Consider the following 23,344-nt stretch of genomic DNA (forward strand, 5'->3'; position numbering starts at 1 on the left):
CACCTTTTGACAGGAGCCTCTATGATAATCAGTGTTATTCACTTTACCTGTCAGTGTTTAACGTTTGCCTAAATGTTGTCTATAAACAGTTTATCCCAAGTGGTCTTATCTTTCAGAAATTTGAGATGGCACTGAGTAATCAGCTTTTACCCAAAAGTCGCATGGAACCTTTCCAAAGCTCACAGCATGAACTATCTCAGCTAATACAGCTACACACTGAACTCTCCTTGATTGCTCCAACTAAAAAGCTGACAACTCTGTTTGGTTCTTCTAAACAGTGAGACCAAGTTTGGAAGGAGAGCTGAAAAACACACAAAAAGAAAGAAAAAAAAGAAAAGAACATAAAAGTTTTTATTGTATTTGCTCTTTTAATCATTGGAAGCCAGAATCATAAACAAACCAGTTTGTTTGCAAACATAAACTTATCATTTCGCTCTTCTGTTCATTTCTGGCTCCAAAAAGAAAAGAAAAGAAAAAAAAACACGGCAACAGCCGAAAGCCACTGCATGGTGCCATCTTTTATATACAGTCTATGGTTGCCTATATGTTCACATGTAAGGTGCTGCCTGACTGGACAGTCAATTAGGTAAGAGATGTGTTATTGGTTAGAAGGAAGGCAAAATATTTTGTTAAGCCAATCAGAGGCAGAGTAGGGCGGGACACAGACCTCATCTGCGGTTTATTGGCCCTGCCTGTACAGGTGTGTGTGCAGGTTTTAGAAATGAGAAGTTCTTCAACATAAAACCAGATGATAACGGAGGTGCATCGTATTTACAAAGAAACTAACACAAAATAGAATTTAGCTGAAACTGCGGTTTTATCATGTGTACCTGATAATCTGTGTAAACCACACATATTTTTATTTTCACTTCACTAAAACCACCCGCCTTTTGATCATTTGCAGGCAAACTGCCCGAGAAAAAGCTCGTTTTTCTCATTTTCAGTCAGGCGTTTTCAGGCGGTTACTAGCTGTCAAAGGTGGGGTCCTTACGGTCCTTCCTTCCTTGAGCCGCTCCATCAGCCGCCTGACAGAAAACGACAACGGGAGGTAAAAAAATCCAGATTAGCCCGAAATCCTCCAAAAACCGAGCGGGTCTCTCGAGTTATGATGGGCGGAAGGACGAGTGCCATAGCGGCGGGTGTATGCGGGGCTCTGTTTGTCGGTTACTGTATTTACTTCGACAGGAAACGCCGGAATGACCCCAACTTCAAGAACAGGCTACGAGAACGTGAGTGTTGACCTCCTCGCTGCTCCTTTTCTCACCTTCACCGGGTTCCCGGGTTTGCACACCGGGCAGTTTCGTTCGGTCCGGTCGGTCCAGTTAGCTTGTCCAGAGGCTGTGGAGGGGTGCTACAATCAATTCAGTAAATTAAACAAAGCATAGCTAGGACTTCATTCATGTTCTCACATCGGTAGGGTAGGTAGGTTAATGGGTTTGTAGCTGACAAGCCACGATGTGACAGTAATCACATTTTTTGCACCCTCCCTGGATCCTGAGCTCTTCCATCCTCTAAAAGGATCTGTAGGAATAACTGGTGACATGATTTGTAAAGGGCAGCATACGATTAATGGCTGTGCTTCAAAACAAACCATTATTTTGGTGTTACCTAACCCTACATCGGGGCACAAAATAAGAAGCTTTTATATGGCTGTACACACATAAATATACTGGATATACCAGTGCCAGTCTAAGGTGTGCTACTTCAAATTTGAGCCGCTGGGCAGCTTATGGAGGCTGGATTCAGAGAACTTCTGACACAGTTGTCTCCAAGGCCACATTACCAGGTGGTATTTATATACTCCCAGGTGCTCATCCAGATTTGTCCTGCCAGCAAAACTGCAAACACTGTGAGAGAAAGGCTTTACTATCCTGTGATGTGACCTGCAGCACACACTCATTCACAAAGCTGTTTCCATTTAAAGTAGTTACACAACAACATAGTTAGCATCATGTCTTGTTAGCTGGGCTTCCAGCCTGCTGGAGATTATTGTGTTATTCAAGGAAGATTGGGCCCTGTTCCAGTTTGTTAATCCAAACATGAGGAAACTCCAGGTTTTCACGTACATGGTAACAGACTCTGTGAACGAAACCACAGCTCTGAGTTTCTCTGACTCCTCTGCTGCTCCTGGACCAGCTGACTGACACTGATGCGTTTGCTCGTTCATGAAGTTTCTTACAAACCACGATCCAGCTTTTATGTTTGCCATTTTGTGTTCTCACACGAGCACTTTCGTAATCCTTCAGTCATCAATTAACAGTAAGTAAGAACAGAGACGGCAGTTACACCACAGATTTGTGACATGCGCAGAAAAAAATCTGTATTGTGTATTTGTAGCTTTGTAACTCTGACTCTATCGACAGTAATGCTGTCTGACATGTGTGAGCATCATATTCTGTCTATGGCAACGACACAGTGGACCAAGCTGGTTAAAATAACTCTGTCCTGTGTGATTGTTGAGATAAATATGACACACACTGACTCACGTTCATATTCGTCAGTCCTCTGTTTTATAATCAAGGCTTTACTCTCTATTTGCCCGTTGCCGTGGTGCTCTCAGGTGTTCTGGGGGACACTCAAAGTTTGAAATTGGAGTTTGTTAAACTTGCTTCAGGAAATACGGCAGAAGCAGCAAACTGTGTATAAACACAATACTCACATTCCAGTGTTTGTATTCCAGGCAGTTTGTACTTGTTACCAGTCACCTGATGGGAAACATGGTCAGCTGAACGTTATCAACAGGGTGACAAATAATCACTGGCATACAAAAATCAGGCCTAAATTTCCAGTAAATAGTTGACTTGACCTTCTTGGAGCAAATGCTGTAAAACAAAAACTAAAGACATTTATAAGCACAAGTTTGGCTTTAAGCCCTTTTCTATGTCTGTCTTATACTCATAACTTTATAAGTTAGTAGCAGCTACTATCTTAAGGCTACTTTCTTGTTAAAACCAAGATAAACATGTTTCGAAGGCTGGAACATCGTGAGCAGTTTTCCTGTTCTTGTCACAGGGAGAAGAAAGCAGAAGGCTGCCAAAGAGAGGGCAGGCCTGGCAAAGGTGAGCAGTCTCTACACGCCTGCACCACACGACTTTACATTTGCACACGCATGCATGGAGCTGTACGTGTTTCTGTGTTAAAGCTAACACCCACATTATAGGAGAACTTCAAACCAAAGAACTGATACTGACTCTGCTGTACAACTGCAAGCTACTTCACACAAATGTGACAGAAATCAGCTGTGACTGCTTACTGTTGGCTGTCCTGCAGCTTCCAGACCTGAAGGATGCTGAAGCCGTGCAGAAGTTCTTCCTGGAGGAAATCCAGTTGGGAGAGGAGTTGCTGGCTCAGGGTAATTTTCTCTTTAACTAAACTGGTACCACTGAACTGGTCAAACGGTTTACTGCCGTACAGCCAGTGGTGACCTTGCTGCAGCGCTAAAATGGCTCTTACTCCTTCCCTGCTGTTGGGACACCCAGCATGGGCACAGACGCCTGCATGTGGAGCTTATAAGCTTTTGTTTCCTTTCACTTTGACTACAGGAGACTACGAGAAGGGTGTGGATCACCTGACCAACGCCATCGCTGTGTGTGGTCAGCCTCAGCAGCTACTACAGGTGCTGCAGCAGACTCTGCCTCCACCTGTCTTCCAGATGCTGCTCACCAAGCTGCCCAGTATCAGCCAGGTTCGTGAATTGCTCTAGGATCAGTTATTATGACAGCATGCAGAACATGGAGTCAAGCACAGTTTTATTTCATTTTAACTCACGAGTCTTTGAAACATTTCTAAAGTGTTCCTCAGTCGTGCACACTTCAAACCATAAAGCCGAGGACTTTTGTTTCCTGTCTTGCAGCGTATTGTGAGCGCACAGAGTCTGAGTGAGGATGATATAGAATGAGAGAGCCCAGAAGAAGCCACCCCTGCTCCCCGTTTGTTCATCACAACCTGCCCACACCTCGGCCTCCTGTCACTTTGACCCCATCCAGCCTTCCTAAAGGGGTTCAGTTTCTCTTCCTTTGTCCATTAAAAGGTTTTCTTTTTTAACTTGTATTACCCGTTTTGGGGTATTAGGATATCTTAATCACGAGGCCACAAAAATGTAAAGAGATGCAATCAGGCCTGTCCCCACTCCTACATTCTCATGTATGTAATAACCAACTGTGCTTGATTCAAAGATGAATCGGCTCCTTCCTCCAAGGTGGTGCAACACACATCTGACAGGATTATGTACAAGGTTTACGCTGCCTGATGTGGTTGTACCTGCTGTCTCCGTGACAACGTCAGTAGTATAAACCAGAATGTGCTCGGATGAGTATTTATTGTTACGTCTCGTCTGTCTTTCCATTCTAGACTTGGAAACGCTTTTTAGAGTGACGATATGTTTTGTTCTGTTTGAAGAGGACGGCCCTCTTTAGCAAGAATAAAAAATCTGAACAAACCACAGCTGTGTTGAGTGTTTAGTCCTGGTCACCCTGGCACAGTGCACACAACTGCAACAGCTTGATGTCTTTATTAAACCGAACAGCTGAACCAAAGCCCCCTGAGCCCTGGAGGTGTGGGCTCTGCCTGTGCAGCTACTCTGGGAAATAGTCTAATGGTCCTCATCTACAGGCTGGTGGATGTACGGGGAGGAGAGCTGGAGGCTGCTATGAACTGTGACACGAGAGAAAGATGCTGCACAGCAACCAACACACTGGTGGTGAGAGGATACCACCGCGCTCTGTGACAGACTGAGGTCAAAGGTCACGACAGCATCTAAACTTCAGACTTCATCTGCCTTCAAATGTTATTAGTGTGGATCATTTGCTTTCAATACTAACCAGATTTAGAGATTTTGCTTGTGATTTGTAGGAAGGAAGAAAACAGTGACAATAAATTCTGACACAGAATGAAAGAAATGACGTATTTTAACCAAATAAGTGAATAAGTAACAGATCAAGTCCAACACAGCGCTGTGGGAGGGACCTGTGACTTTCTCTCTACGCTGGGCAGAGGAAGTTCTCTCTTTGTATACAACCTCCACCTTGGACACGATGTGACAGAATGAATACACGTTTAGCTGCCTGAATGTCAGCTGTGTTAGCTTAGAGTTGGGCTCTGAACCTGCTGCTCTTCCAAACGACTCTGTGGTCACAGCGATCACAAGCTTTTTCTGTCCTCACAGTTTAAATATGAACAGACTTGTCTGGCTTCACTCTCTTTTTCTTCAGTGCTTTCTTTTTAGTCTTTTTGTCTGGATCTGCCATCTCTCCTTTGAAAGAAGCGGAGCTTCTGCTCAGCTTTTGCTGGTTCCCCATCACCTTCCTTGGGGACTTGAAAGCTCCTCGACCAGCCGCCCTCTCCCGTCCAGAACCAGTCTTCAGAGTCTTGCCGGTCTTCCTTGTGGTTGCTTTGCCGTCACCGCTACTCTTTTGCTTCTCCTTCTTCAGTGACCTCTTCACCCGGATGGATCTGCCCTCCAGCTTTGAGCCGTCCAGTTTCAATGCCAGCTGCACAGAATCGGTACTCTGCACAAGGAAAACAAAATGAGATGTAGAAACACATGGCCTACTTTGACCAAAGCACCGATACTAACACTTAAAAACTGTACAATGGAAAAACCACTGGGTGATGTCACACTGGCTACAGCCATCTTTAACACACAGTCTATTGTTGATTCTAATTTATTATAATTCTGAGCTTTTAGACTTTAAAAAGTTCCCAAAGTATGAGTACACAGTGTAGGTGATACAGCCACCATCTGCCATATACACCGTTCAGGAGCATAAAACAAAGAGCACCAAATTATTACATTTAATATTTCCTGACTGCTGGTGTGGGCGTGTACGGCAGCTGCTAATGAGCTCATTCAGTGACACGCCCCAAACTTCAAGCCAAACAAAGGTCACCACAGATTACTGCAAAGAGGATCGAAACAGTTTTTGTACCAGAGCCTAAACACATTTATTTATAAAGCACCAACTCACAATAACAGTTTGCTCAGGGGGCTTTATACTGTAAGGTAACGACCATATAAAGAACCAATTAGTAGAGCAATGTAAGAGAAACCCCAACAATGTGACAGTGGGAAGGAAAGACTCCCTTTTAACAGGAAGGCAAACAGAGAAGCAGCTCTGCTACAGAGTTACTCCAGAGCATCTCCGAGCTCTTGTACCTCAAACAGGACGTAGCCAAATCCTTTTCCCAAGCCGGAGTTCTTGTCTCGCACCAGTCGCACCGCCTCCACTGTCCCGCACTCTTCGAAATGCCTTCGAAAAGTCAGCTCGTTGATGTCTGCAGACACAGCAGGTTGGCTTCAGCTTAAAACTACTCACTCATGCACAACTACACCTTTACCATTGTCTGGAACTCTACAGAGGAACTCACCAAATGAGAGATTCCCCACAAAAACAGAACGCTTGTGGTCATGCTGAAAGACAACAAGAGGATTTCAGTTTAAATGCCAGGAGACAGATACAGCACAGCATTCTGGGACGTCTGCTGACTCACAGATGAGCTGTCGGTCACTCTGTCCACTCGGATATGAAAGTCTTTCTCCATCTCCATGCCATTCCTGTGAGGGCAGACAGAATGAAAGACCGCTCTATCAGCACATCTATGTTTGGGTCTTACAGCATTAGCAGGTTTCAGGAGGAGCGTCTGACCTCTCCAAAGCTTTGGTGACGCCATCTTCATCTTTAAACACTACATAGGCATTGATGCTCTGCTTCTTTGGGTGAACTTTGCGCCTGCGAAGTGAAAAGAAGCTCTTTGGTACAAATGGAAAGGAGTCAACTGAAACCATACTATTAGTTTGTTGGTGGGAAGCTAGTGAAAGCTTAGGATTAAAAAATAAACAACTTTTAGAAACTCACTTGATAGCAGCTACTTTACGAGACATGGAGGGGTCCTCTCTGACCTGTTGGAATGAAACACAATGTTACTGAAGACGAGAAGTTGCAGCAACCTGGCGACTCTCTCTCTCTTTTTTTTCAGAGGTGTTTTTACCACAGAGCGAAAGCGAATAGATTCGATGGATCCTTTATCCCTGAAGAGGCTCCGCAGGGTCTGAGAAAAAACAAAAAAGGTTGCCAGTCTTTGAACTTCCACATTATATTGTCCTATAAATACTGCAATTATTCCACAAGAAGCAATTTGTACGTCTCCTGAAAGATCTTGGAAAGAGCCACAGTACAGACAAACAGTTGTATTTTCACGCTGTCACATAAACACCTGTTAGAAGCTAAAACATCAAACAAGCGTTTCCAGAAGATGCAGATCAGACCGGCTGACCCAGCTTAGCCAGTTTCTCCTGGTTATCGTCCCACAGCTTCATCCACAAGGCTCAGTCTGAGGTCAGACCGTTGATGTAGAGGCTCAATACTGAGTGTGTACAACGTCAGAGTGTAAATGCTAAAGTGCCATCTGACTCATGACCATATTTGCTCCTGTTACTGCGCCTACGTGGCTGAACGAGAGTCATTTGAAAAACACTGCTACGTCTCGTCTTCTCCATTCTGCACATAAGGAGAAGCAGCGAGGAGGCTTACAGAGGAAGGAGTGGCGCCTGGCTGCTGGAGCTAACACGCAGGAGAACTGACTCTAAAGCGTCTGAGGAGGCAGAATCTCGAGTACTGTATTAGTCTGCACCTCAGCACTAAACTACACTGCATGTTGCATCCATTTAGTTTATGAGTGCAGGCTGCTACCCACACTTGGTAGTGTCAGATACAGTCAGATGGTCACTATGGATACAGATGGATAAAACAAAGAAACTAAATAAACCTTCTTGGTGCAGCTGATGGGAAGGTTGCCGACAAACACCGTCCTTTTCTTTTTCAAGGTCTCCTGTGCCTTGCTGGCCTTCAGCCTCTGTCTCTTCATCACCCAGTACTCTGTGTCGTTCTCCCTGCCCGACTCGGATGTTTGTCTCTTCCTCTTCCTGTTGGGTTTCTCTGGCCCGTCCTCATCCTCGTCTGCCTTTTGTAAACCACTCTCTCTGAAACCAGCAAATTCAAATGAGCACTTCAAACAAATGGGTTTGAGAAGAGACGGGAAGAAGAAAATAACACTTCACCTTTTTTCCAGCTCCTGATTGGCTGCTGATTTCTCCTTAGCTGGCTGCTTCTTCTTCTCCTTGCACGGCTGACCTTTGACCTGTGGGCTTTTCTGTTTCTGCTCTTTGGTTTCTGTGCTGTTTTGAACAGGCTGCCATCGTAACACAAAACAACCACAAGAAACTTCAGTCATTTCCTCCCTCTTAAATAATCCACTAACAAGTAGAGGCGCTCACTAAAAGTTGGAAAATAAAACGTACAAATTCTAAAAAACTTCATCAAGCTCAGCGAAGGTTAATGCACCTCACCGTGCCTTAAAGACACCTTAGAATAAGTAAGTCATGACAATACAAGAAGACAGATTTTCTTGGTTTTTACAGATTTAGTTTCGACTGGTGGTCAAGTCCTGACACGCAGTCACAGACAGGCTGGTTGTGTGCTGCACTCACCAGAGGCGCAGGCTTGAACAGCAGCGCTGTGGATGCTGCTGCTGTGCTGAATAAAGCCGACAGGGATCCAGAGGCCGCAGAGTTCTTCTGGAATAAGCTTCCTGACACCTGACCCACTGTGTAGTCAGCTGACTGTTGTCCTGGCGACACCTCTCTGCAGAGGACAGAAACACTGACGTTAACAGGCGATAATACTTGTTTGTGCCATGTTTAGCTGAGCACTGGCACAGCTGTGTGCTCATTCACATCTGTACACAAAGAAGCAGGGAAGTCTTGGATCACTGCTTCAGCTACAGAGACCACTGCCCTTTGTAAGTGTTGGATTCAGAGAAATCCAAAGGATCCAGGACACAGAAGTCTATCGCCGAACTTCTGGAGTGGGTCTTTGTTCCTGCTCAGTTGGAGGTCATGGCTCCTCCAGCAGACAAATAACCGAGAGAAAAACCTGAACCCCTGCGGGGGTCTCACTGCTGATGCTAGCTTCGTTTCTTTGGGAGCACCGGTCCCCGCAGACCGAAGGCTCAAGTCTGAGTTCTTAACGTTATCTCACTAATCGTCGTGATATTTTCACTCGTGTTATTAAAATGTGTGTGTAAACAAACCTGTTGTGGGCTTTCTTCTTCATGGCTTCAGCTCCTCTTTTTATCTGGAATAAATGTCTGCTGAATGTCCTAAACTCCAGTAAATGTTACAGCACATCCGCACGTTTTCTTTACGAGTGGACCGCTGTCCTACTTCGAAATATTCCCCCTAAGAACACGGCAAAGCCCCACAAAGGTTCCTGTGAGTTTTCCTAGCTTTAGGCTGATTTGGTACCGTATAACTAAACTGGGGTGATTTATAGGAAAGGAACAGACACACGTAAAGTGTCAGTGAGTATATTTCCTTCGTGGTACAACTTCTTTTTAGAAAAAGGTTTGTGGGAAAACGGTACGACGTTGAAATGGGTCCCATCCGGTGAAGCAGCTCCGGGATGTTTTGGTGCGAGCAGGCTGAGTGACTGTTCCACAGCAAACGTGACATTTATCAAAGGTGTGTGTGATTTTATATTTAGTTTGCATTTTTCAAACATTACGTGTTTCTCATTTTTTTCAGGGAGACACAATAAGCTATCGAAACACTGACATACCAGAAGTGTGCAGTGTTTACTTATTATACTTATAAGCTGCTTCCTGTTGGAGAAGAACTACAGAGTGGCTCTAGTTTTTTTCTCGTAGCTTCCATGGCGGAGGTGCCGGTGGATGCGGTGGGTAAGCGGGTGTCCTGCGGCGGGGAGCGGGCCACAGTGCGCTACTTTGGACCTGTACCCCCCACAGCAGGTAGGACCCGGGTTGTACCTCTTACCTCATCATGCATGGATGAACATCATAAACCGCGAACACACAGAGACAGCCAGTATGATAGGAGGACTTTACTATGAGCATCATACTGACTGCAGGCCTACTTGTTGTTCCTAGAGCATTTAAAAGTAGAATGGGAGGCAGAGCCTTCAGTTTTCAGGCCCCTCTTCTGTGGAACCAGCTTCCAGTTTGGATTCAGGAGACAGACACTATCTCTACTTTCAAGATTAGGCTTCAAACTTTCCTTTTTGCTAAAGCATATAGTTAGGGCTGGGCCAGGTGACCCTGAATCCTCCCTTAGTTAAGCTGCAATAGACATAAGCTGTGTCCCAAAACGTCGGCTGCATCCTCCGGAGGCCGCATTTGAAGGCCGATTACGTCACAGCCCGGCGACGAAGGCTGTCCCAATTCGTCGACTCCTTCAAATGCGGCCGACAAATGCGTCCTTCATTTTCCCGAATTTGAAGGATGGGTCGGGTGTGTCCTTCGTGGCCCACCATATCCCAGAATTCATAGCGCGGCCCAGCCAAATTTCAGCTGCCAACAATGGCGGCCGCTACTAAGTTTTAAAATTAGTCTTATTAATCTTTCTGGGTCACAAAATAAACTTTTAACATATTTTCAGGCGAGAAAGTAGCTGTGCAAATTACAAATATCTGCTTGGTTTATCAAGACATCGTATATTTGCAAAAGTGTGCCGACGTTTTCGGAGACGTCTGTTACCCACCCGCTCGATAGCAAGCCAATGGTCACTCCAGCCGGCGAGAGCAGCGGACTCCCGGCTTCATCGTTTTCAGACCCCCGCTCTTTCGCTACTCAGGTTAAACATGATATATAAGTCACTCGGATAACTTAAAAATGTAATTGTTTGCCTTTTCGGTGTTTTATTTGTTCCGGAGTAAATCGGTTTGGCTGAGATCAAAATTATTAGATTATTAGATTAAATAAAACTTTATTAATCCATCGGGTGGGTTCCTCCGGGATTTTCACACAGCTGAATAAACGTTAAACAGAAAACTGATTAAACAGAAGTGTGAGACGGTCGAGAATTTACGCCAGTGTCCTGTTATATTTTAGATAGCAAGGAGCAGACGGCCGAGTTTATTAAACTCCACCGACACAGCGGTGATGCAAATCTGAAGGCTAGACTGTCCCATTTCACAGCCTCGCACTTCCGGCCTTCTCAGTCTTTGAAGGACCCGGCCCATGTAGACCGCGAAGGCCGGGTCCTCCGAAGGATGCAGCTGACGTTTTGGGACACAGCTGTAGGCTGCCGGGGATTCCCATGATGCATTGAGTGTTTTCTTCACCACCACCAGTTGCAGCAGATTACAGCCTGGTTCTGCTGGAGGTTTCTTCCTGTTAAAAGGGAGTTTTTCTTCCAACTGTCGCCAAGTGCTTGCTCATAGGGGGTTAATAAGGGCCCAGCTGCCTCACATTTGTCATTTAACATATTGATCAAACTTATATTTTGATTAAGAATAAATATGGTTGACTGTTAGCAACAGTGTACCGAGACAAAGTCTGTGTCATTTCAAACCCAACAGACTGGACGTTGAGAGAGAGGAAAGCCGGGAGGGGGCGGGGTTTTTTCCTGTCCCCCTCTCTCGACACATGTCCAGTCCGAGTACACGGATAAAATCACACTGATGAAGCAGATTTAACCACACGCTTGCATCACTGCATTACCATTAGTATAGCTGTGTATTTGTTTTGTGGTTTTTAGGTCTGTGGCTGGGTGTGGAGTGGGACAGCCCCGACAGAGGCAAACATGACGGCAGCCATGAGGGAGTGCAGTATTTCACGTGCAGGTAAAGTGCTCAAGCATGCTTTGTCTGCATGCATCCTGTGAGATAATTACTTTATACAGTCTTCTGTGAAAATGTCCTGATACGTTCCCTTTGTTCTCAGACACCCCACAGGAGGCTCCTTCGTCCGTCCGGCAAAGGTGAGCTTTGGAGTGGACTATCTGACCGCCGTGCGACAGGCATACAAGATCGACTCAGAGGAGGTGCTGAGCGAGGAGATCTCCATCTCCAGGAAGAAGCTCAAGTGGGGGAACATCAAGGAACGCGGGTACGATGCCGTGTGGTCAGGAGAAGAACGTCACACAGCTCTGTTTGTTTTTATTTATACTTTACATGGCTGCTAATAGAACGTAATATCATAAGGATGTTATCAGCTTCAGTTCTGTTGCCTGGTAGTTGTTGGTAGCATCCACCTGCAGTAATGCATCCTGTATGTGTTATGATGATCAGCTGAGCTGCAGAGTCAGTGCTGATGAAGAGAGGAGGAAGATGAAAGTCACCTGAGACACAGCGCACATGTCTGAGGTTTTATATAGTCAGACATCATAAAATCATCAGGTCTCATAACTAAGTAAACACAGCCTGAGATGAATAACAGCACCGAGTCATTACTGCCATCTTTCTTTGTAGTCCAGTGTGAATCCAGCCCTCTGGGGTTATCTCCAAAAGTTGAATCTGTTCATCTGGACGTAGCGTTTTGTGGGAGAAACGTTTCGTCACTCATCCAAGTGACTTCTTCAGTCATGGGTCATGGGAATTTGCATAATTATGATTAAGGAACTGACCTCACAGCCCATTGTTCCTTCAGTGGGCTGGTTTCAGTCATTATGCAAATGTACTGTTTATAAGGTTTGGGGAAACCTGCAGTCAGCTGAGACTGAAGAAGTCACTTGGATGAGTGACGAAACGTTTCTCCCACAAAACGCTACGTCCAGATGAACAGATTCAACTTTTGGAGATTTACTTTCCTGGATGATTGAGAATGCATCAAGACCCCTCTGGGGTTAGTTTGGTCCATGTCTCAGGATGTGTTTCATCACACATTGTCAGGTTCAGATCTTTGAGCTGTTCCCACAGTCAGATCCAAGAGATCAGTTACACGTGTGTGTCCACTCAGAAACAGAGTCACAGCCTTTGTGTTCACACAGTTTTCACTCCCATTGTAAAACTGCACACTTTGTATTGTGTGTCTGTGTGTGTGCAGTTTTGAGAGCCTTCCCTCAGTGCTGCTGAGCCGCTCTGACGTGAGTGGGTCTGGTGCTGATGGGCAAATCAGGACCACAACTCCCAGTATCCTTCTACAGACGGTGCTGGATGCTTTACTGGCACTCAGTACGTGTGAGCTTCACAAAGCGTTCCCATTTCTTAGAGTCTGTCAGGTTGTGATTGCGAGCAGTGTGGATGTGACACCTTAACCACGCTGATCAGATGTGGAGTGGCTGGACCTGAGTGGGACTCTGTTGTCGTGCTGGGAGGATGTGGCCACCATCAGCCAGCAGCTGGACAGACTGGAAGGACTGCAGCTCAGGTGTGGGTGTGGGTGTGTGGGCTTTGTTTGGCCTCACTTTCCTTCCACTCAACATTTGATGGTGTTGCTGTTTTCAGTTACAACAGACTTCGTTTGCCCCCTGACCCCTCGGCTCTACGCCACGCTTTCTCAGCCCTCAGAGTCCTCGTGCTCAACGGCTGCCAGCTCACCTGGCCACAGGTACGCAGCACTGTGGCACTTATATTTACTTTTCTTTCAGCTCACAGATAACATTCACATCAAACAGTAGACTAACTTAAAGTTTCCTGAAATGAATAAAGGAGAATTTAAAGCGTTCCCTCTTTTTCTGTTTCTCTAACACTCACATTGCTGCGTTCAGTCATTTTCTTTCTGTTATGTTTCTTTTCCTCTTACCGCTCGCTGAACCTGCTTCTGGCTTGAGTCTCTTCCTCTTCAAAGGGAGTTCTTCCTCCCCACTGAGGCCAGATCCTCTTAAATAGTGGATCATCCGTTGTCATCATGGACAGTGTTGGGTCTTGAGATGATGAACTGGTGCTGTCTGAATGAAATCTCTTTTCCATCTCTGATCATGCTTTCCTCTCAGATTCTGGAATGTGCTCCCATGTGGCCACAGCTGGAGGACCTGTGTGTGGAAGAAAACAACATTACAGAGCTGCAGAGGTAACACTTTATCCTTCTGTGTGCCCTGCTTTGCCTTTAGATGTGTGTGTTTTCACTCAAAGCTGCCTGAAACCAGCTGTGCTGTGTCTGTTTAAAGGCCTGAGGGACTGCTGCAGTCGCTGAAGAGTCTGAGTTTGTCCAGTAATCCTTTGGTGCAGGACAGCGTGCTCAGTTTATCTGCTCTGCCCAGGTACTGTACAAAGTGTCAGCCATGCGTCGATGTCATGTGCTGCACGTGTTTGTGTCCAGTGTGAGTTCATGCATGCAGACTTGTGATGCAGAAATGTTTGCAGCTTCACTGTCAGTTAACCTGATGCTGAGCAGCATGTGTGCGTTTCTCTGACTGCTTTGGTTTCAAACTGCATGCATGAACACACACAGTGAGAACTGCTCCCTCCTGCAGCAGCACGAAAACATGCCATTTATTTTATGTAACATTTAAATATCAGAGAAAATATTTTAGGTTCTATCACTGAGTCGGGTCATCTCTGTACATGTGTGCTGCGCTCAGGTGTGAACCCTGTCTGGCTGCCCTGTTTCTAGACTGCCATCCTCAGCCCTTTTATTGAACTGCAGTCCTCTGTATATTCAGCTAGCTAGCTCTAGCTCATGTTAGAGCAGCGTCTTGTCAAAATATATGGAAATAACTGTGTTGCTAGGCAACCCAGCGGCCACAGCAGAGATTTTACCCCGCCCCCTGCAGCTCTAGGTGGAAGTGGTGATCCCACACACCCCAAAAATCAGTACTTGATCTGATTTTTGGAGGGATTTTTACAGTGTTTGCACCATAGTCACAGTTTTCTGTTTGATGTTTAATAAAAGAGGCTAGAGTGAGTCTGGTGTGTTTCTCGTGGCAGGCTGGAGCAGCTGAATTTATCCAAGACCGGACTGTCTGTCATTCAGTTTGAAGATGCTGCCCCCGGTAACGACACAGTTTCCAGCCTAACAGCATCTGTTGTCCTTTTGTGTTTGGATGTGTAGAACAGCTTTCTGTGCGACTGCACACATGTCAGTGACAGTCTCTGCTCTGCAGGGTCTCACACAGCCATGTATGCAGCACTGAAGAATCTCAACCTGGACCACAACAACATCACTGAGGTCAGTGTGTTCCTGCACCAACACACGGCTATGGATGGTTAGCCAGAACGAACTGTGACAGACGTTTCACTGGAACAGAAACATCTGAAACATCATTCTGTGGTTACAAAACTAACAAACATCAAACATGCCAGAAATAACTTTAGCTTCAGTTCAGTGAAATGTGTTGCCATAGAAACAGTCAACAGCTGCAACTGTGTCTGTTTGTGTTGTTGTAGCTGTTACAGTCATACAAGTACCAGGTTTATTACACCAGTGTATGTGTACTTCTGTAACATAGATCAGTGCAAACTAGAGTGAAGCCAGTCTGGAAACTGTGTGTCTAACACCGCAGTGCTGTGGGTGAAGGCTGCACTGTGACACACAGCGGCAGCTCGTCTGTCATAGAACTTCAGTCAGACTGCGTGTTTTATACAATCACACTGTTACATCCAGTGTGGGTGCTGAGGCAGTCTCCACGTTACGTGGCCTCGGTCGTGTCATTTTTGTTCTTCTGTTCAGCTTCATCATTGGACGTTATTTAAAATAAACTCTACGCCAGTTTAAAGGAAGTGTTTCTCTCTTTCTCACTTAGTGGTTTGTGGTGAACGAGCTGGCCAAACTTCCCAGTTTGGTCCGGCTTTCTTGCCGTGGCAACAAGCTGGTGAGCGGGGATGGAAACCCGAAAACAGCCAATCAGATGCTGATCGCCAAACTGGGACAGCTGGTTGTGCTGAACGGCTGTGAGGTGAGCTCGATGTTTGTGAGGACTCTGCCGATGCTTTGGAAACGTGCGGACGCTGTGTTCTGACACGTCTTCAGATTGCTGCGTGACAGTTTATAGCCCCGCCTCTTGTGTATGAGTTATGGGCAGCATGTCGGTGCTGTCCTGTGAACATGTGCTCAAGCTGCTGGGCTTTCCTTCAGATTCACGCTGACGACAGGAGGGGAGCGGAGCTCGACTACATCAAGATGTTTGGAGAGGAGTGGCTAAAGGCGGGTGGGCGGAGTCAGCCCAGCCCTCATTTCTTCTGTGAGCACCCTCGTTATCAGGCCCTCATCAGCAGTAAGTCACGCTGTGGGGTCACATGACCTGAGACAGCTCCAGCTTTGTTACTACTGACATGGTCTCAGTCACTAACTCCATGTTGCTGTTCTTCAGAGTATGGTGCTCCTGAGGAGGGCGAGCTGAAGAAGCCGGAGCCGTTTGCCCTGAAAAATCAGCTGTTAAGTAAGTCCCGCCCCTTTCTGCTGTCTGAGTGGCTCCACGAATGAAAGTGAATCAAACATAATACAGACAGTTTCATTGTCCTTCCTTCATCAGAGATTACCTTTGTGTTTCCGGACGATGCTAACCGGAAACCACTGGAGAAGAAACTTCCAGGTACGAGCTCAAAGCCTCGACTCTCATTAGATTATCAGCGCTCTCATCTGTCTGTGGAGCTCTGCACATAAACAGTGTCATGTGTTTCTGTACTGTAGCCTCCATGGTTGTTCAGAAGGTGAAGGGCCTGCTGTACAGGCTGCTCAAGGTCCCTGCAGCAGATCTGAGGCTCACCTACACCAGCCCCAAGGTAGCACACTCAGTAAAGGCAGGAGCCCCTGTGGCCTTCACAGAGAGCAGCACACACGTTCACTCATTTTCTTGTTGATGTGTTTGTGCCTCGGTTGTCCATGTTCAGTCCGAGTCTCCCTGAGGAACGGTCCTGTGTGTTCACTGCCACTGTGGGACAGTAAAATGTTCTTGTTGTTATAGATGGTGGGGACAGAGTTTGAGATCGACAGTGACCTGAAAACACTGCAGTTTTACTCCATAGAGGATGGAGACCAGGTGCTGGTGCGCTGGTCCTGACCCAGTCCAGGTCTTGAAGACCCACAGGAGGAACAGAGGAGAGACTTGTTGGAACGAGATGGAGACTCTCACATGTGCACATCTGTGCACAGCTGCACGCACTGGATTTGTTGACGCCTTATTTCAAACATGGCAGACACATTTTGTTTTTGTTGTGGTTCCTCTGACGCTGAAGGTGTACGCTGCATCGTCCTCAGAGGAGGTTAGCTTTACAGGCAGAGATGCAAACTGAACCATGAAATGTTAGTCTGTGGTCTGTAAATGGAAACAGCAAAGCTAATAAATTCCTACAGTGATGCTTAAAAATCAGAGGACAAACAGTGAGTGGAGTGTTTAAGTCAGGCTCAGTGTCAGCTTATTGCTCAGCTGTTAATAAACCACCATGATCCAGATCTTTATTAGTGTGAATGCTGATTAAACATTGACAGTACTGAGACTCTGCTTTTATTCTGCTCTCTCCTTCAGCACCGTTCATCCTCCTCTTTGGGACATGTGTGCATGTCTGCTTGTGTTTTGGGCATTTCTAACTCTGAGGTCTTTTAAATATTCTACTTTATTCAGCACAAATGTATAATGTATCTCAATGGGGAGACTCTTCACCTCTACTGGTTCCACATACATTCACCTACAGACACCACTCAGCCTATAAAACCCTGAATCGTGGTGGATTCGTCTTCAGCAGCTGGAGTCAGCTGATGACTTTTGGATTCATCTCCTCTGATTGGATGATCAGAGCTGACACCATGTACCTGTCTGTAGTGGATCCTCCCACATGTCATCAAACCTCATTTAATGTCTATGTGGTTCTCTGCACACTAACCCACAGTCTGAAAAGATTAAAAACTATTTTACTGTTCATATGATTCCAGTTCTGCCCTTTCTCTGTGGCTCACACACACGGAGATTTATTCAGCTGCTTTCCAACTGTGAACTTCAGCTTTCAACAGTCCTGCACACATTCACTGTGTTTCAGTTCATACCAGAGGTTTGGTTGTTGACATGTTAACAGTAAGAATAAGTTCAGATTCTCTTCAAAATAATAACACTATGTTAACGACCTTTTGAGAACCCCAGCACAGACACATCTGAGGGATAAATATTCTTTAATCGTAGATGCATTCGAGCAGAAATCTCGATGATTTCTTTCATTAGATTTTTGTAGAGTGGGAGCGGATGGGAGGAGAAAGTCAGTTTCACAGTCTGACTCAGTTTTGAGTTTTTGGAAGAAGCCCTACTCTTTCTTTTCTTCCCGGCTTTAAGGTCTTCAGGCTTCTCTGTAATTGTGATCACAGATACAGCTGACTCTGGATGGACTTTCAGGATCTTCACTGGTGGAACATCATTGGTGGTGGCACTATGCAGCCTATCCCAGCTGCCTTAGTGTGAGAGGAGGCTACAGCCTGGACAGGTCCCAGTCTGCCACAGGGCTAACACACAGATTTTTCTTCATGCATTCATTTATGATGATAGTTTTTTATGCTCAATCAGTAAACCTCTGTTCCTAAATGGCCCTGTGAGGATTTGGCAAACATAAACTTCCTCTTAATTATACACAGATCAGCAGAGTCAGGATGCTCCTTTTATTAATATTCTTAACTCAAAAACACTGTTGGGAACTTTTTTAAATTCACTGAATTCTGTTTGCATACGTTCTCCTTCACGACGGTAAAACTTAGAAAAACCACACAACTGACATTAGATTCCTCCTTGCTCCTTGTGGACAGGTGTAACATGGTGGATTAATATACTGGCTCATCCCCATCTTTGCTGTGGACTGGTTTGTGTGTCACAGTTGCTGGTTTGGATTGACTGAAGGCAGATGTGTTTGATTGCACTGATGTGCAGCTCTGCTTACAGCCCACACTACAAACACTGCTGTGTGTGTCTCTCTGTGCAGGTGTGTCATATGGTCACATCCTTTAAATGTGTTTACGATGGATGGTTTGCCGTGTTAATACATAATTATGCAGCTACAGTTGTATAATTAAGATGCAAGTGATGTCCTGTCTCTCTGTGCAGGCCAGGGCCGCAGCCTGAAGGCAGAATGGGCTGCTGAGCCCAGAGTGATGCGCAGCCTTCTGCTCACAGGGTGGTGGGAATACCAGCGTCTTACATCCTGGTAGATCCTGATGATAAATCACCCGGACACTCAAAACTAGTTCAGGAATGTTCACTTTCTAGTTCAAATAAATAAACCTAATAATAAATAAATGAATAAAAAATCAGTGACCCTGCTCTGTAGCCTTACTGTATTATGGTATCTAAACACTTCCACTTTGCACTCACAGCTGACTGTGGAATATCTGGGAAGGAGGAAATCTCACAAACTGCCTCGTTGCCACAGTGCCCTCCTGTTACAGCAGCATGCTCACATTCAGTCTTTCACATGTTAGTAGGTGCTTGATTTAATCCAGAGATGAAGAGTTGTTGTTCAACACATATGGAGTGAGTGCGATACATTCACACAACACTTTATTTTATGCACTTCAGGGACTTTACCTACCTCTCATTCGTAGCCATTTCAAAAGGATCAAATAATCTAATATAAATGTATTTTGACTGTGGGAGGGCGAACATGCAAACAGAGAGGCTCCACCTCAGGTTCAAACAAGGCTTTCCACCACAGCACAAGCTTTTACAGCACAAAACCTGCACAACCAGCATTTTGGTAACAGATGAACACAGAGCGTGTCCGTGGACCTCGGAGGGTTAATAACACTCACCTTCACTCCATTTCCAGAGTGTAACAATCAGACACCTGTGCTGAAACCTGAAATGTCCATGGTATTGATTCAAAATGTGCTCTGGCACAATTATAGGCATCGGTTGCTACGGACAACAAGAAACCAGTCTGCGCTATGGGCTGAACCATTTTTTAGTGGTGGAGGGGGGGTAACGCTTTAGAATTTATATTTAATGTTAATTGTAGCGAGGCTCTAAGTGTTAAACTCGGGTGGCAGTAGGGGTGGTGGCACATGCCCCCCCATGCCCCCCCTGTAGATCTGCCCCTGAACAATAGGATTTTTACACCTTTATGATTAGAGCTACATTTTTTTGTCTAAGTCTAAAACATTTAACTTTCAGCACATTTTCACTCCTGTGTAGAAACACTGGCATCACATCGCCCCACAAGGATGATGTACGTGTATGGAGGGAGCGATCATTCAAGACATTGTGTCAGAGGAAGGATTTCAGTTTTAGATTTAACTGAAGCCAGTGAAGAGAAGCTGATATGCAAACACATTAGCTTCTCTTTCTAGTCCCTGTTAGTACTCTCGTTATGTCATGTTTAACAAACTGAACACTTTTCAGGACAATTATAGAACTAATATAAAACAATTACAACAGTCCAGCTGAGACGTAACAAATACATAAAGTACTTTAGATGTGAAAGGAGGTTGACCCACACATTTATTTACTGAGGGGTACATCCTGGAGAGCAGTGTACCAGGTCAACAGTCTACTGTTCAATACAAATATAGCAATAAAACACATTATTGTACTTTATTGTACACACAGTACAGTTTGGTGTTTTTGTTTGTTTTCATACTGGAGAGCGATAGCATGTCACAGCAGATCTGTGGATGGTAATATTCAAATGAAATAATGATCTATGCCAATAAAGTTTTACACTGTATTTAAACATTCCATGGATCACATCCTAAACATGGAAATTCAGCTGAATGTCCTGAATTTATCCAGTTTTTAAGAAAAAAAGTCGTGATTGTGATTTGATTAAATGGTTTGATGAACATGTTGGCTGTTAGGTCTTCCATACCTGAGCAAACATGGCTTCAAAAAAGCGAGAGCTTCAGTTAGACCAGTTGTTTATCTTTAATCATCACTGAAGCACAGACTGGAGGTACAGTTCAACAGGAGCACTGTTTCACACACCGTCACAGCAATCACCATCATCAGGTAGATCTCAGGCTTACATCAGCACCATTTAAACAAGAGAGAATACTGTTGGCATATTGGGTAAATATTTACATTCATATAAAAATACACTGTGGGGTTTAGAACAATCAGAATAAATGTTTGTCACAGGCTCACTGTTAGAGGTCCACCTGCACACTTTAAAATCACTGAGTCTGTTAGTCCTGCCGAAAATTCACATTTCATTTCATCATGTAAGGTTGCTGAGCTATATAATCATGTCACGTTGATACAGTTGAACTGAAGAAATGCTCCATGTGGTTATGTATGAAACAATGCAACAGTTATTCCATTTGTTTCCTGTAAATGAAGCAGAAGCTAACTCACTAGTGTGAAAATCCAGGAGTCAAACCTGAGACATGTCAACGTTTTAATCAAGAAATCCAGTAAAAAAGCGTCAAAGCAGGAAAACGCTGTTCACAAAACTCTGAGGCACTGTGGTCGTCACTAACTCCAGAAGAATCTTTGACACAAAACCCTTTTAGAGCACATCCATCAGAAAGCAGTAAGCAGGCTGAAAGTACACAATATAAACTATAAACAACTGTTCAGTACCTTGTCACATATTCATCACCCAATCAGGTAAATCTGTGTTTTTCACTTTGGACTGCAACAATAAGAGCAGATGTAGAACAAGTGAGGACAGACACAGTGAGGTTTGAACAGCTTTCAAAAGCTCATAAGACTCTAAAATGACTACAGAAATGTTAAAGTTCAAGTAAGAAAAGTTGAAATCGTCACGTCGTCTTCGGCTCACAGGACCCTCTCCTCGCACTGACCATCGGTCGTGTCCGGGCAGCGACAGGAGAGCCCTCCGAGCCGTGGCAGGCACAGGTGAGAACATCCGCCGTTGTCAGCGCAGTAGTTATACACTAAAGCATCAAAGGGAAGACAAGGCAACAATGTCACAAAGATCTTTAAAGCAAGGCTTTTATTTTGACAGGACAGGATGTCTGAAAGGCCAAATGGCAGAGGATTGATGATGTCACCCATGTGCACCACTTATGAATACTTACTTATGAATAATTCAGACTGACTGTCAAATGTCATTTTAGTTACAAATACTGTATTCACATGTGTTCTCAAACTAAATGCAAAGAGAGCCTTAGAGCAGCACAACAGTGTAAAAACATAAAAACAGTAATGGGCAATAGAGCAGGGGTAGAGTTCTCTGGATGGCTGCTCTTTCATAGAGTTTGTGTGTGAAGACCAGCAGTAGCAAAAACAGATCTATGTGCTACGTACGTGTTTGAAATAAAGATTTCACATCAGAGTTAGCCTGCCCATCTTTTATACTGGGAAGAACCCATAATGTTTTCATGTGGACTGAAACAGCCAAGAGTGAAAATGCATCAGAGTTCTCATGTCTGTGTTAACAGAAGGGCCAGCTGGCAGGACGAGTGTATAAACATGACTATATGTTTAGAGGATCTGCAGCCTGAGGAAGTGACTGAACACTTCATCATCCAGCAGGTGAAGCAGTTTCTCATCGTGGCCTGCTGTACAGTTCTGGGCTCTGAGCCAGTCTCCATATCCACAGCTGGCTTCTCTGAGGTCATGTCAGCCTGAAATTCCCATACTTCACATGCTATGGAATCTGGAATCAGTTATTACACACATCTATTCCCACTGCATTAAACAGCTGTGAAACAGACTCCACAGAGCTCGAAACTCTCAGCCCACAAAGTTCCAACAAACTGGAAACTTCTCTGCTCACAAAAAGACAAGATGGGAAAATCACAGCTGGTTCCCTTATTTCCTGACAGGTTTATGACCTCTGACAATATTTCATAATGTAAAAAAACCAATTAAAAACTAGTAATACCCAAACAAAACCAACGTTTTAACCTTTTCCTCCACTCTCAGTATTCATGCTAAGCTAAGCTAATTACACTCAGTTTTTCCCCTTTTTAAAAAACCTTTGTAAACCTTCCTCCCACAGACTGTACTCTACGATCTCTCATCGTCTTTACTCCCTACATTTGTCTCTCTGGTTTCAGTCACTGCTGTGGCTGATAGAAGTCATACCCTGTGGACACTGCATTGCTGTTGTGGTGATGCCATACAGCCGAGAGCGTTTCTGTGGCAGAAACTCTTCTGTCTCTTTCTCCAAGTGACGATCCACAGCCACCACGGCCTCCCTGTAAAACACCCACAGTCTTTTAAATATCTCAGAGGCCACATAGTGATGTGTCAGATATGTCACATTAACACTGCCATTAGTCATGTGTAGTGAATGTAAGATACAAAGCACTTAAGGATAGGAAAAAGGGCTTGTATGAATAGGTGAATGAGGCATGTTGTATAAAACGTTTTGAGTTCTCCGGGAGAGTAGAAAAGTGCTATCTGCTCTTTAAGTCTGACGTCATCAGCCGTGGGCCCAAACTCCGCTTCAGGTCCCAAAGTCAAACGAACACTGCGGCATCACTGAGAGTTACAAACTGTCTAAATTCTTTTATCTTTAATAAAATGATCAGCGTTGCTGCTTTACCAGGTGTAACAATTAAGTTTAACATCCATGAAAACAGAATTTATTACATTTAACGGAGTTAGAAGTTAGCAGGAAGTTAGCTTGCTAGTTTCCAGCTAAACATGATATAGCATGTCTGTGAAGGTTCTCAGTCATCCAGGTCATCGTAGTCAAAGGATTTTGCAAAGAAAAGCGTCTGGACTTCT

General features: G+C 44.8%; 4 protein-coding genes across 4 annotated transcripts in view; 2 read left to right on the top strand and 2 right to left on the bottom strand.

The window, feature by feature from the left end:
• Positions 1–980: 980 nt before the first annotated feature.
• On the top strand, positions 981–4,441 carry tomm20b (translocase of outer mitochondrial membrane 20b). The gene is made up of 5 exons (XM_031750841.2): positions 981–1,229; positions 3,013–3,059; positions 3,271–3,352; positions 3,543–3,685; positions 3,854–4,441. Exons 1-5 carry the CDS (start codon positions 1,106–1,108, stop codon positions 3,896–3,898), a joined length of 441 nt encoding a protein of 146 aa, XP_031606701.1. The 5' UTR covers positions 981–1,105; the 3' UTR covers positions 3,899–4,441.
• Positions 4,442–4,889: 448 nt separating this feature from the next.
• rbm34 (RNA binding motif protein 34) lies at positions 4,890–9,239 on the bottom strand. Its single transcript, XM_039613309.1, has 11 exons — positions 9,088–9,239; positions 8,486–8,639; positions 8,057–8,187; positions 7,765–7,978; positions 6,988–7,047; positions 6,855–6,898; positions 6,645–6,728; positions 6,490–6,553; positions 6,367–6,409; positions 6,155–6,273; positions 4,890–5,507 (listed from the first exon to the last, which is right to left on the bottom strand). The coding sequence occupies exons 1-11, from the start codon at positions 9,108–9,110 to the stop codon at positions 5,166–5,168; spliced, it is 1,278 nt and encodes a 425-aa protein (XP_039469243.1). The 5' UTR covers positions 9,111–9,239; the 3' UTR covers positions 4,890–5,165.
• A 181-nt stretch (positions 9,240–9,420) lies between these two features.
• Positions 9,421–17,168, top strand: tbce (tubulin folding cofactor E). Its single transcript, XM_031750846.2, has 17 exons — positions 9,421–9,517; positions 9,703–9,804; positions 11,552–11,636; positions 11,737–11,901; positions 12,838–12,923; positions 13,062–13,161; positions 13,239–13,341; positions 13,727–13,803; positions 13,901–13,993; positions 14,661–14,725; positions 14,837–14,901; positions 15,476–15,628; positions 15,808–15,946; positions 16,043–16,111; positions 16,205–16,264; positions 16,363–16,454; positions 16,637–17,168. The coding sequence occupies exons 2-17, from the start codon at positions 9,708–9,710 to the stop codon at positions 16,730–16,732; spliced, it is 1,545 nt and encodes a 514-aa protein (XP_031606706.1). The 5' UTR covers positions 9,421–9,517; positions 9,703–9,707; the 3' UTR covers positions 16,733–17,168.
• Positions 17,169–20,547: 3,379 nt separating this feature from the next.
• The window catches only part of LOC116328956 (nidogen-1-like), a 44,961-nt gene continuing 42,164 nt past the window's right edge, over positions 20,548–23,344 (bottom strand). Inside the window, exons 19-20 of the mRNA XM_031750853.2 lie at positions 22,697–22,809; positions 20,548–21,540 (exon numbers count right to left, since the gene is read on the bottom strand). Coding sequence (XP_031606713.1) covers positions 21,422–21,540; positions 22,697–22,809 — 232 coding nt within the window. The 3' untranslated portion in view covers positions 20,548–21,421. The remainder of the gene's footprint in view (positions 21,541–22,696; positions 22,810–23,344) is intronic.

This window comes from Oreochromis aureus, linkage group 6, assembly GCF_013358895.1.
Source record: "Oreochromis aureus strain Israel breed Guangdong linkage group 6, ZZ_aureus, whole genome shotgun sequence".
NCBI classification, from domain to species: Eukaryota; Metazoa; Chordata; class Actinopteri; order Cichliformes; family Cichlidae; genus Oreochromis; species Oreochromis aureus.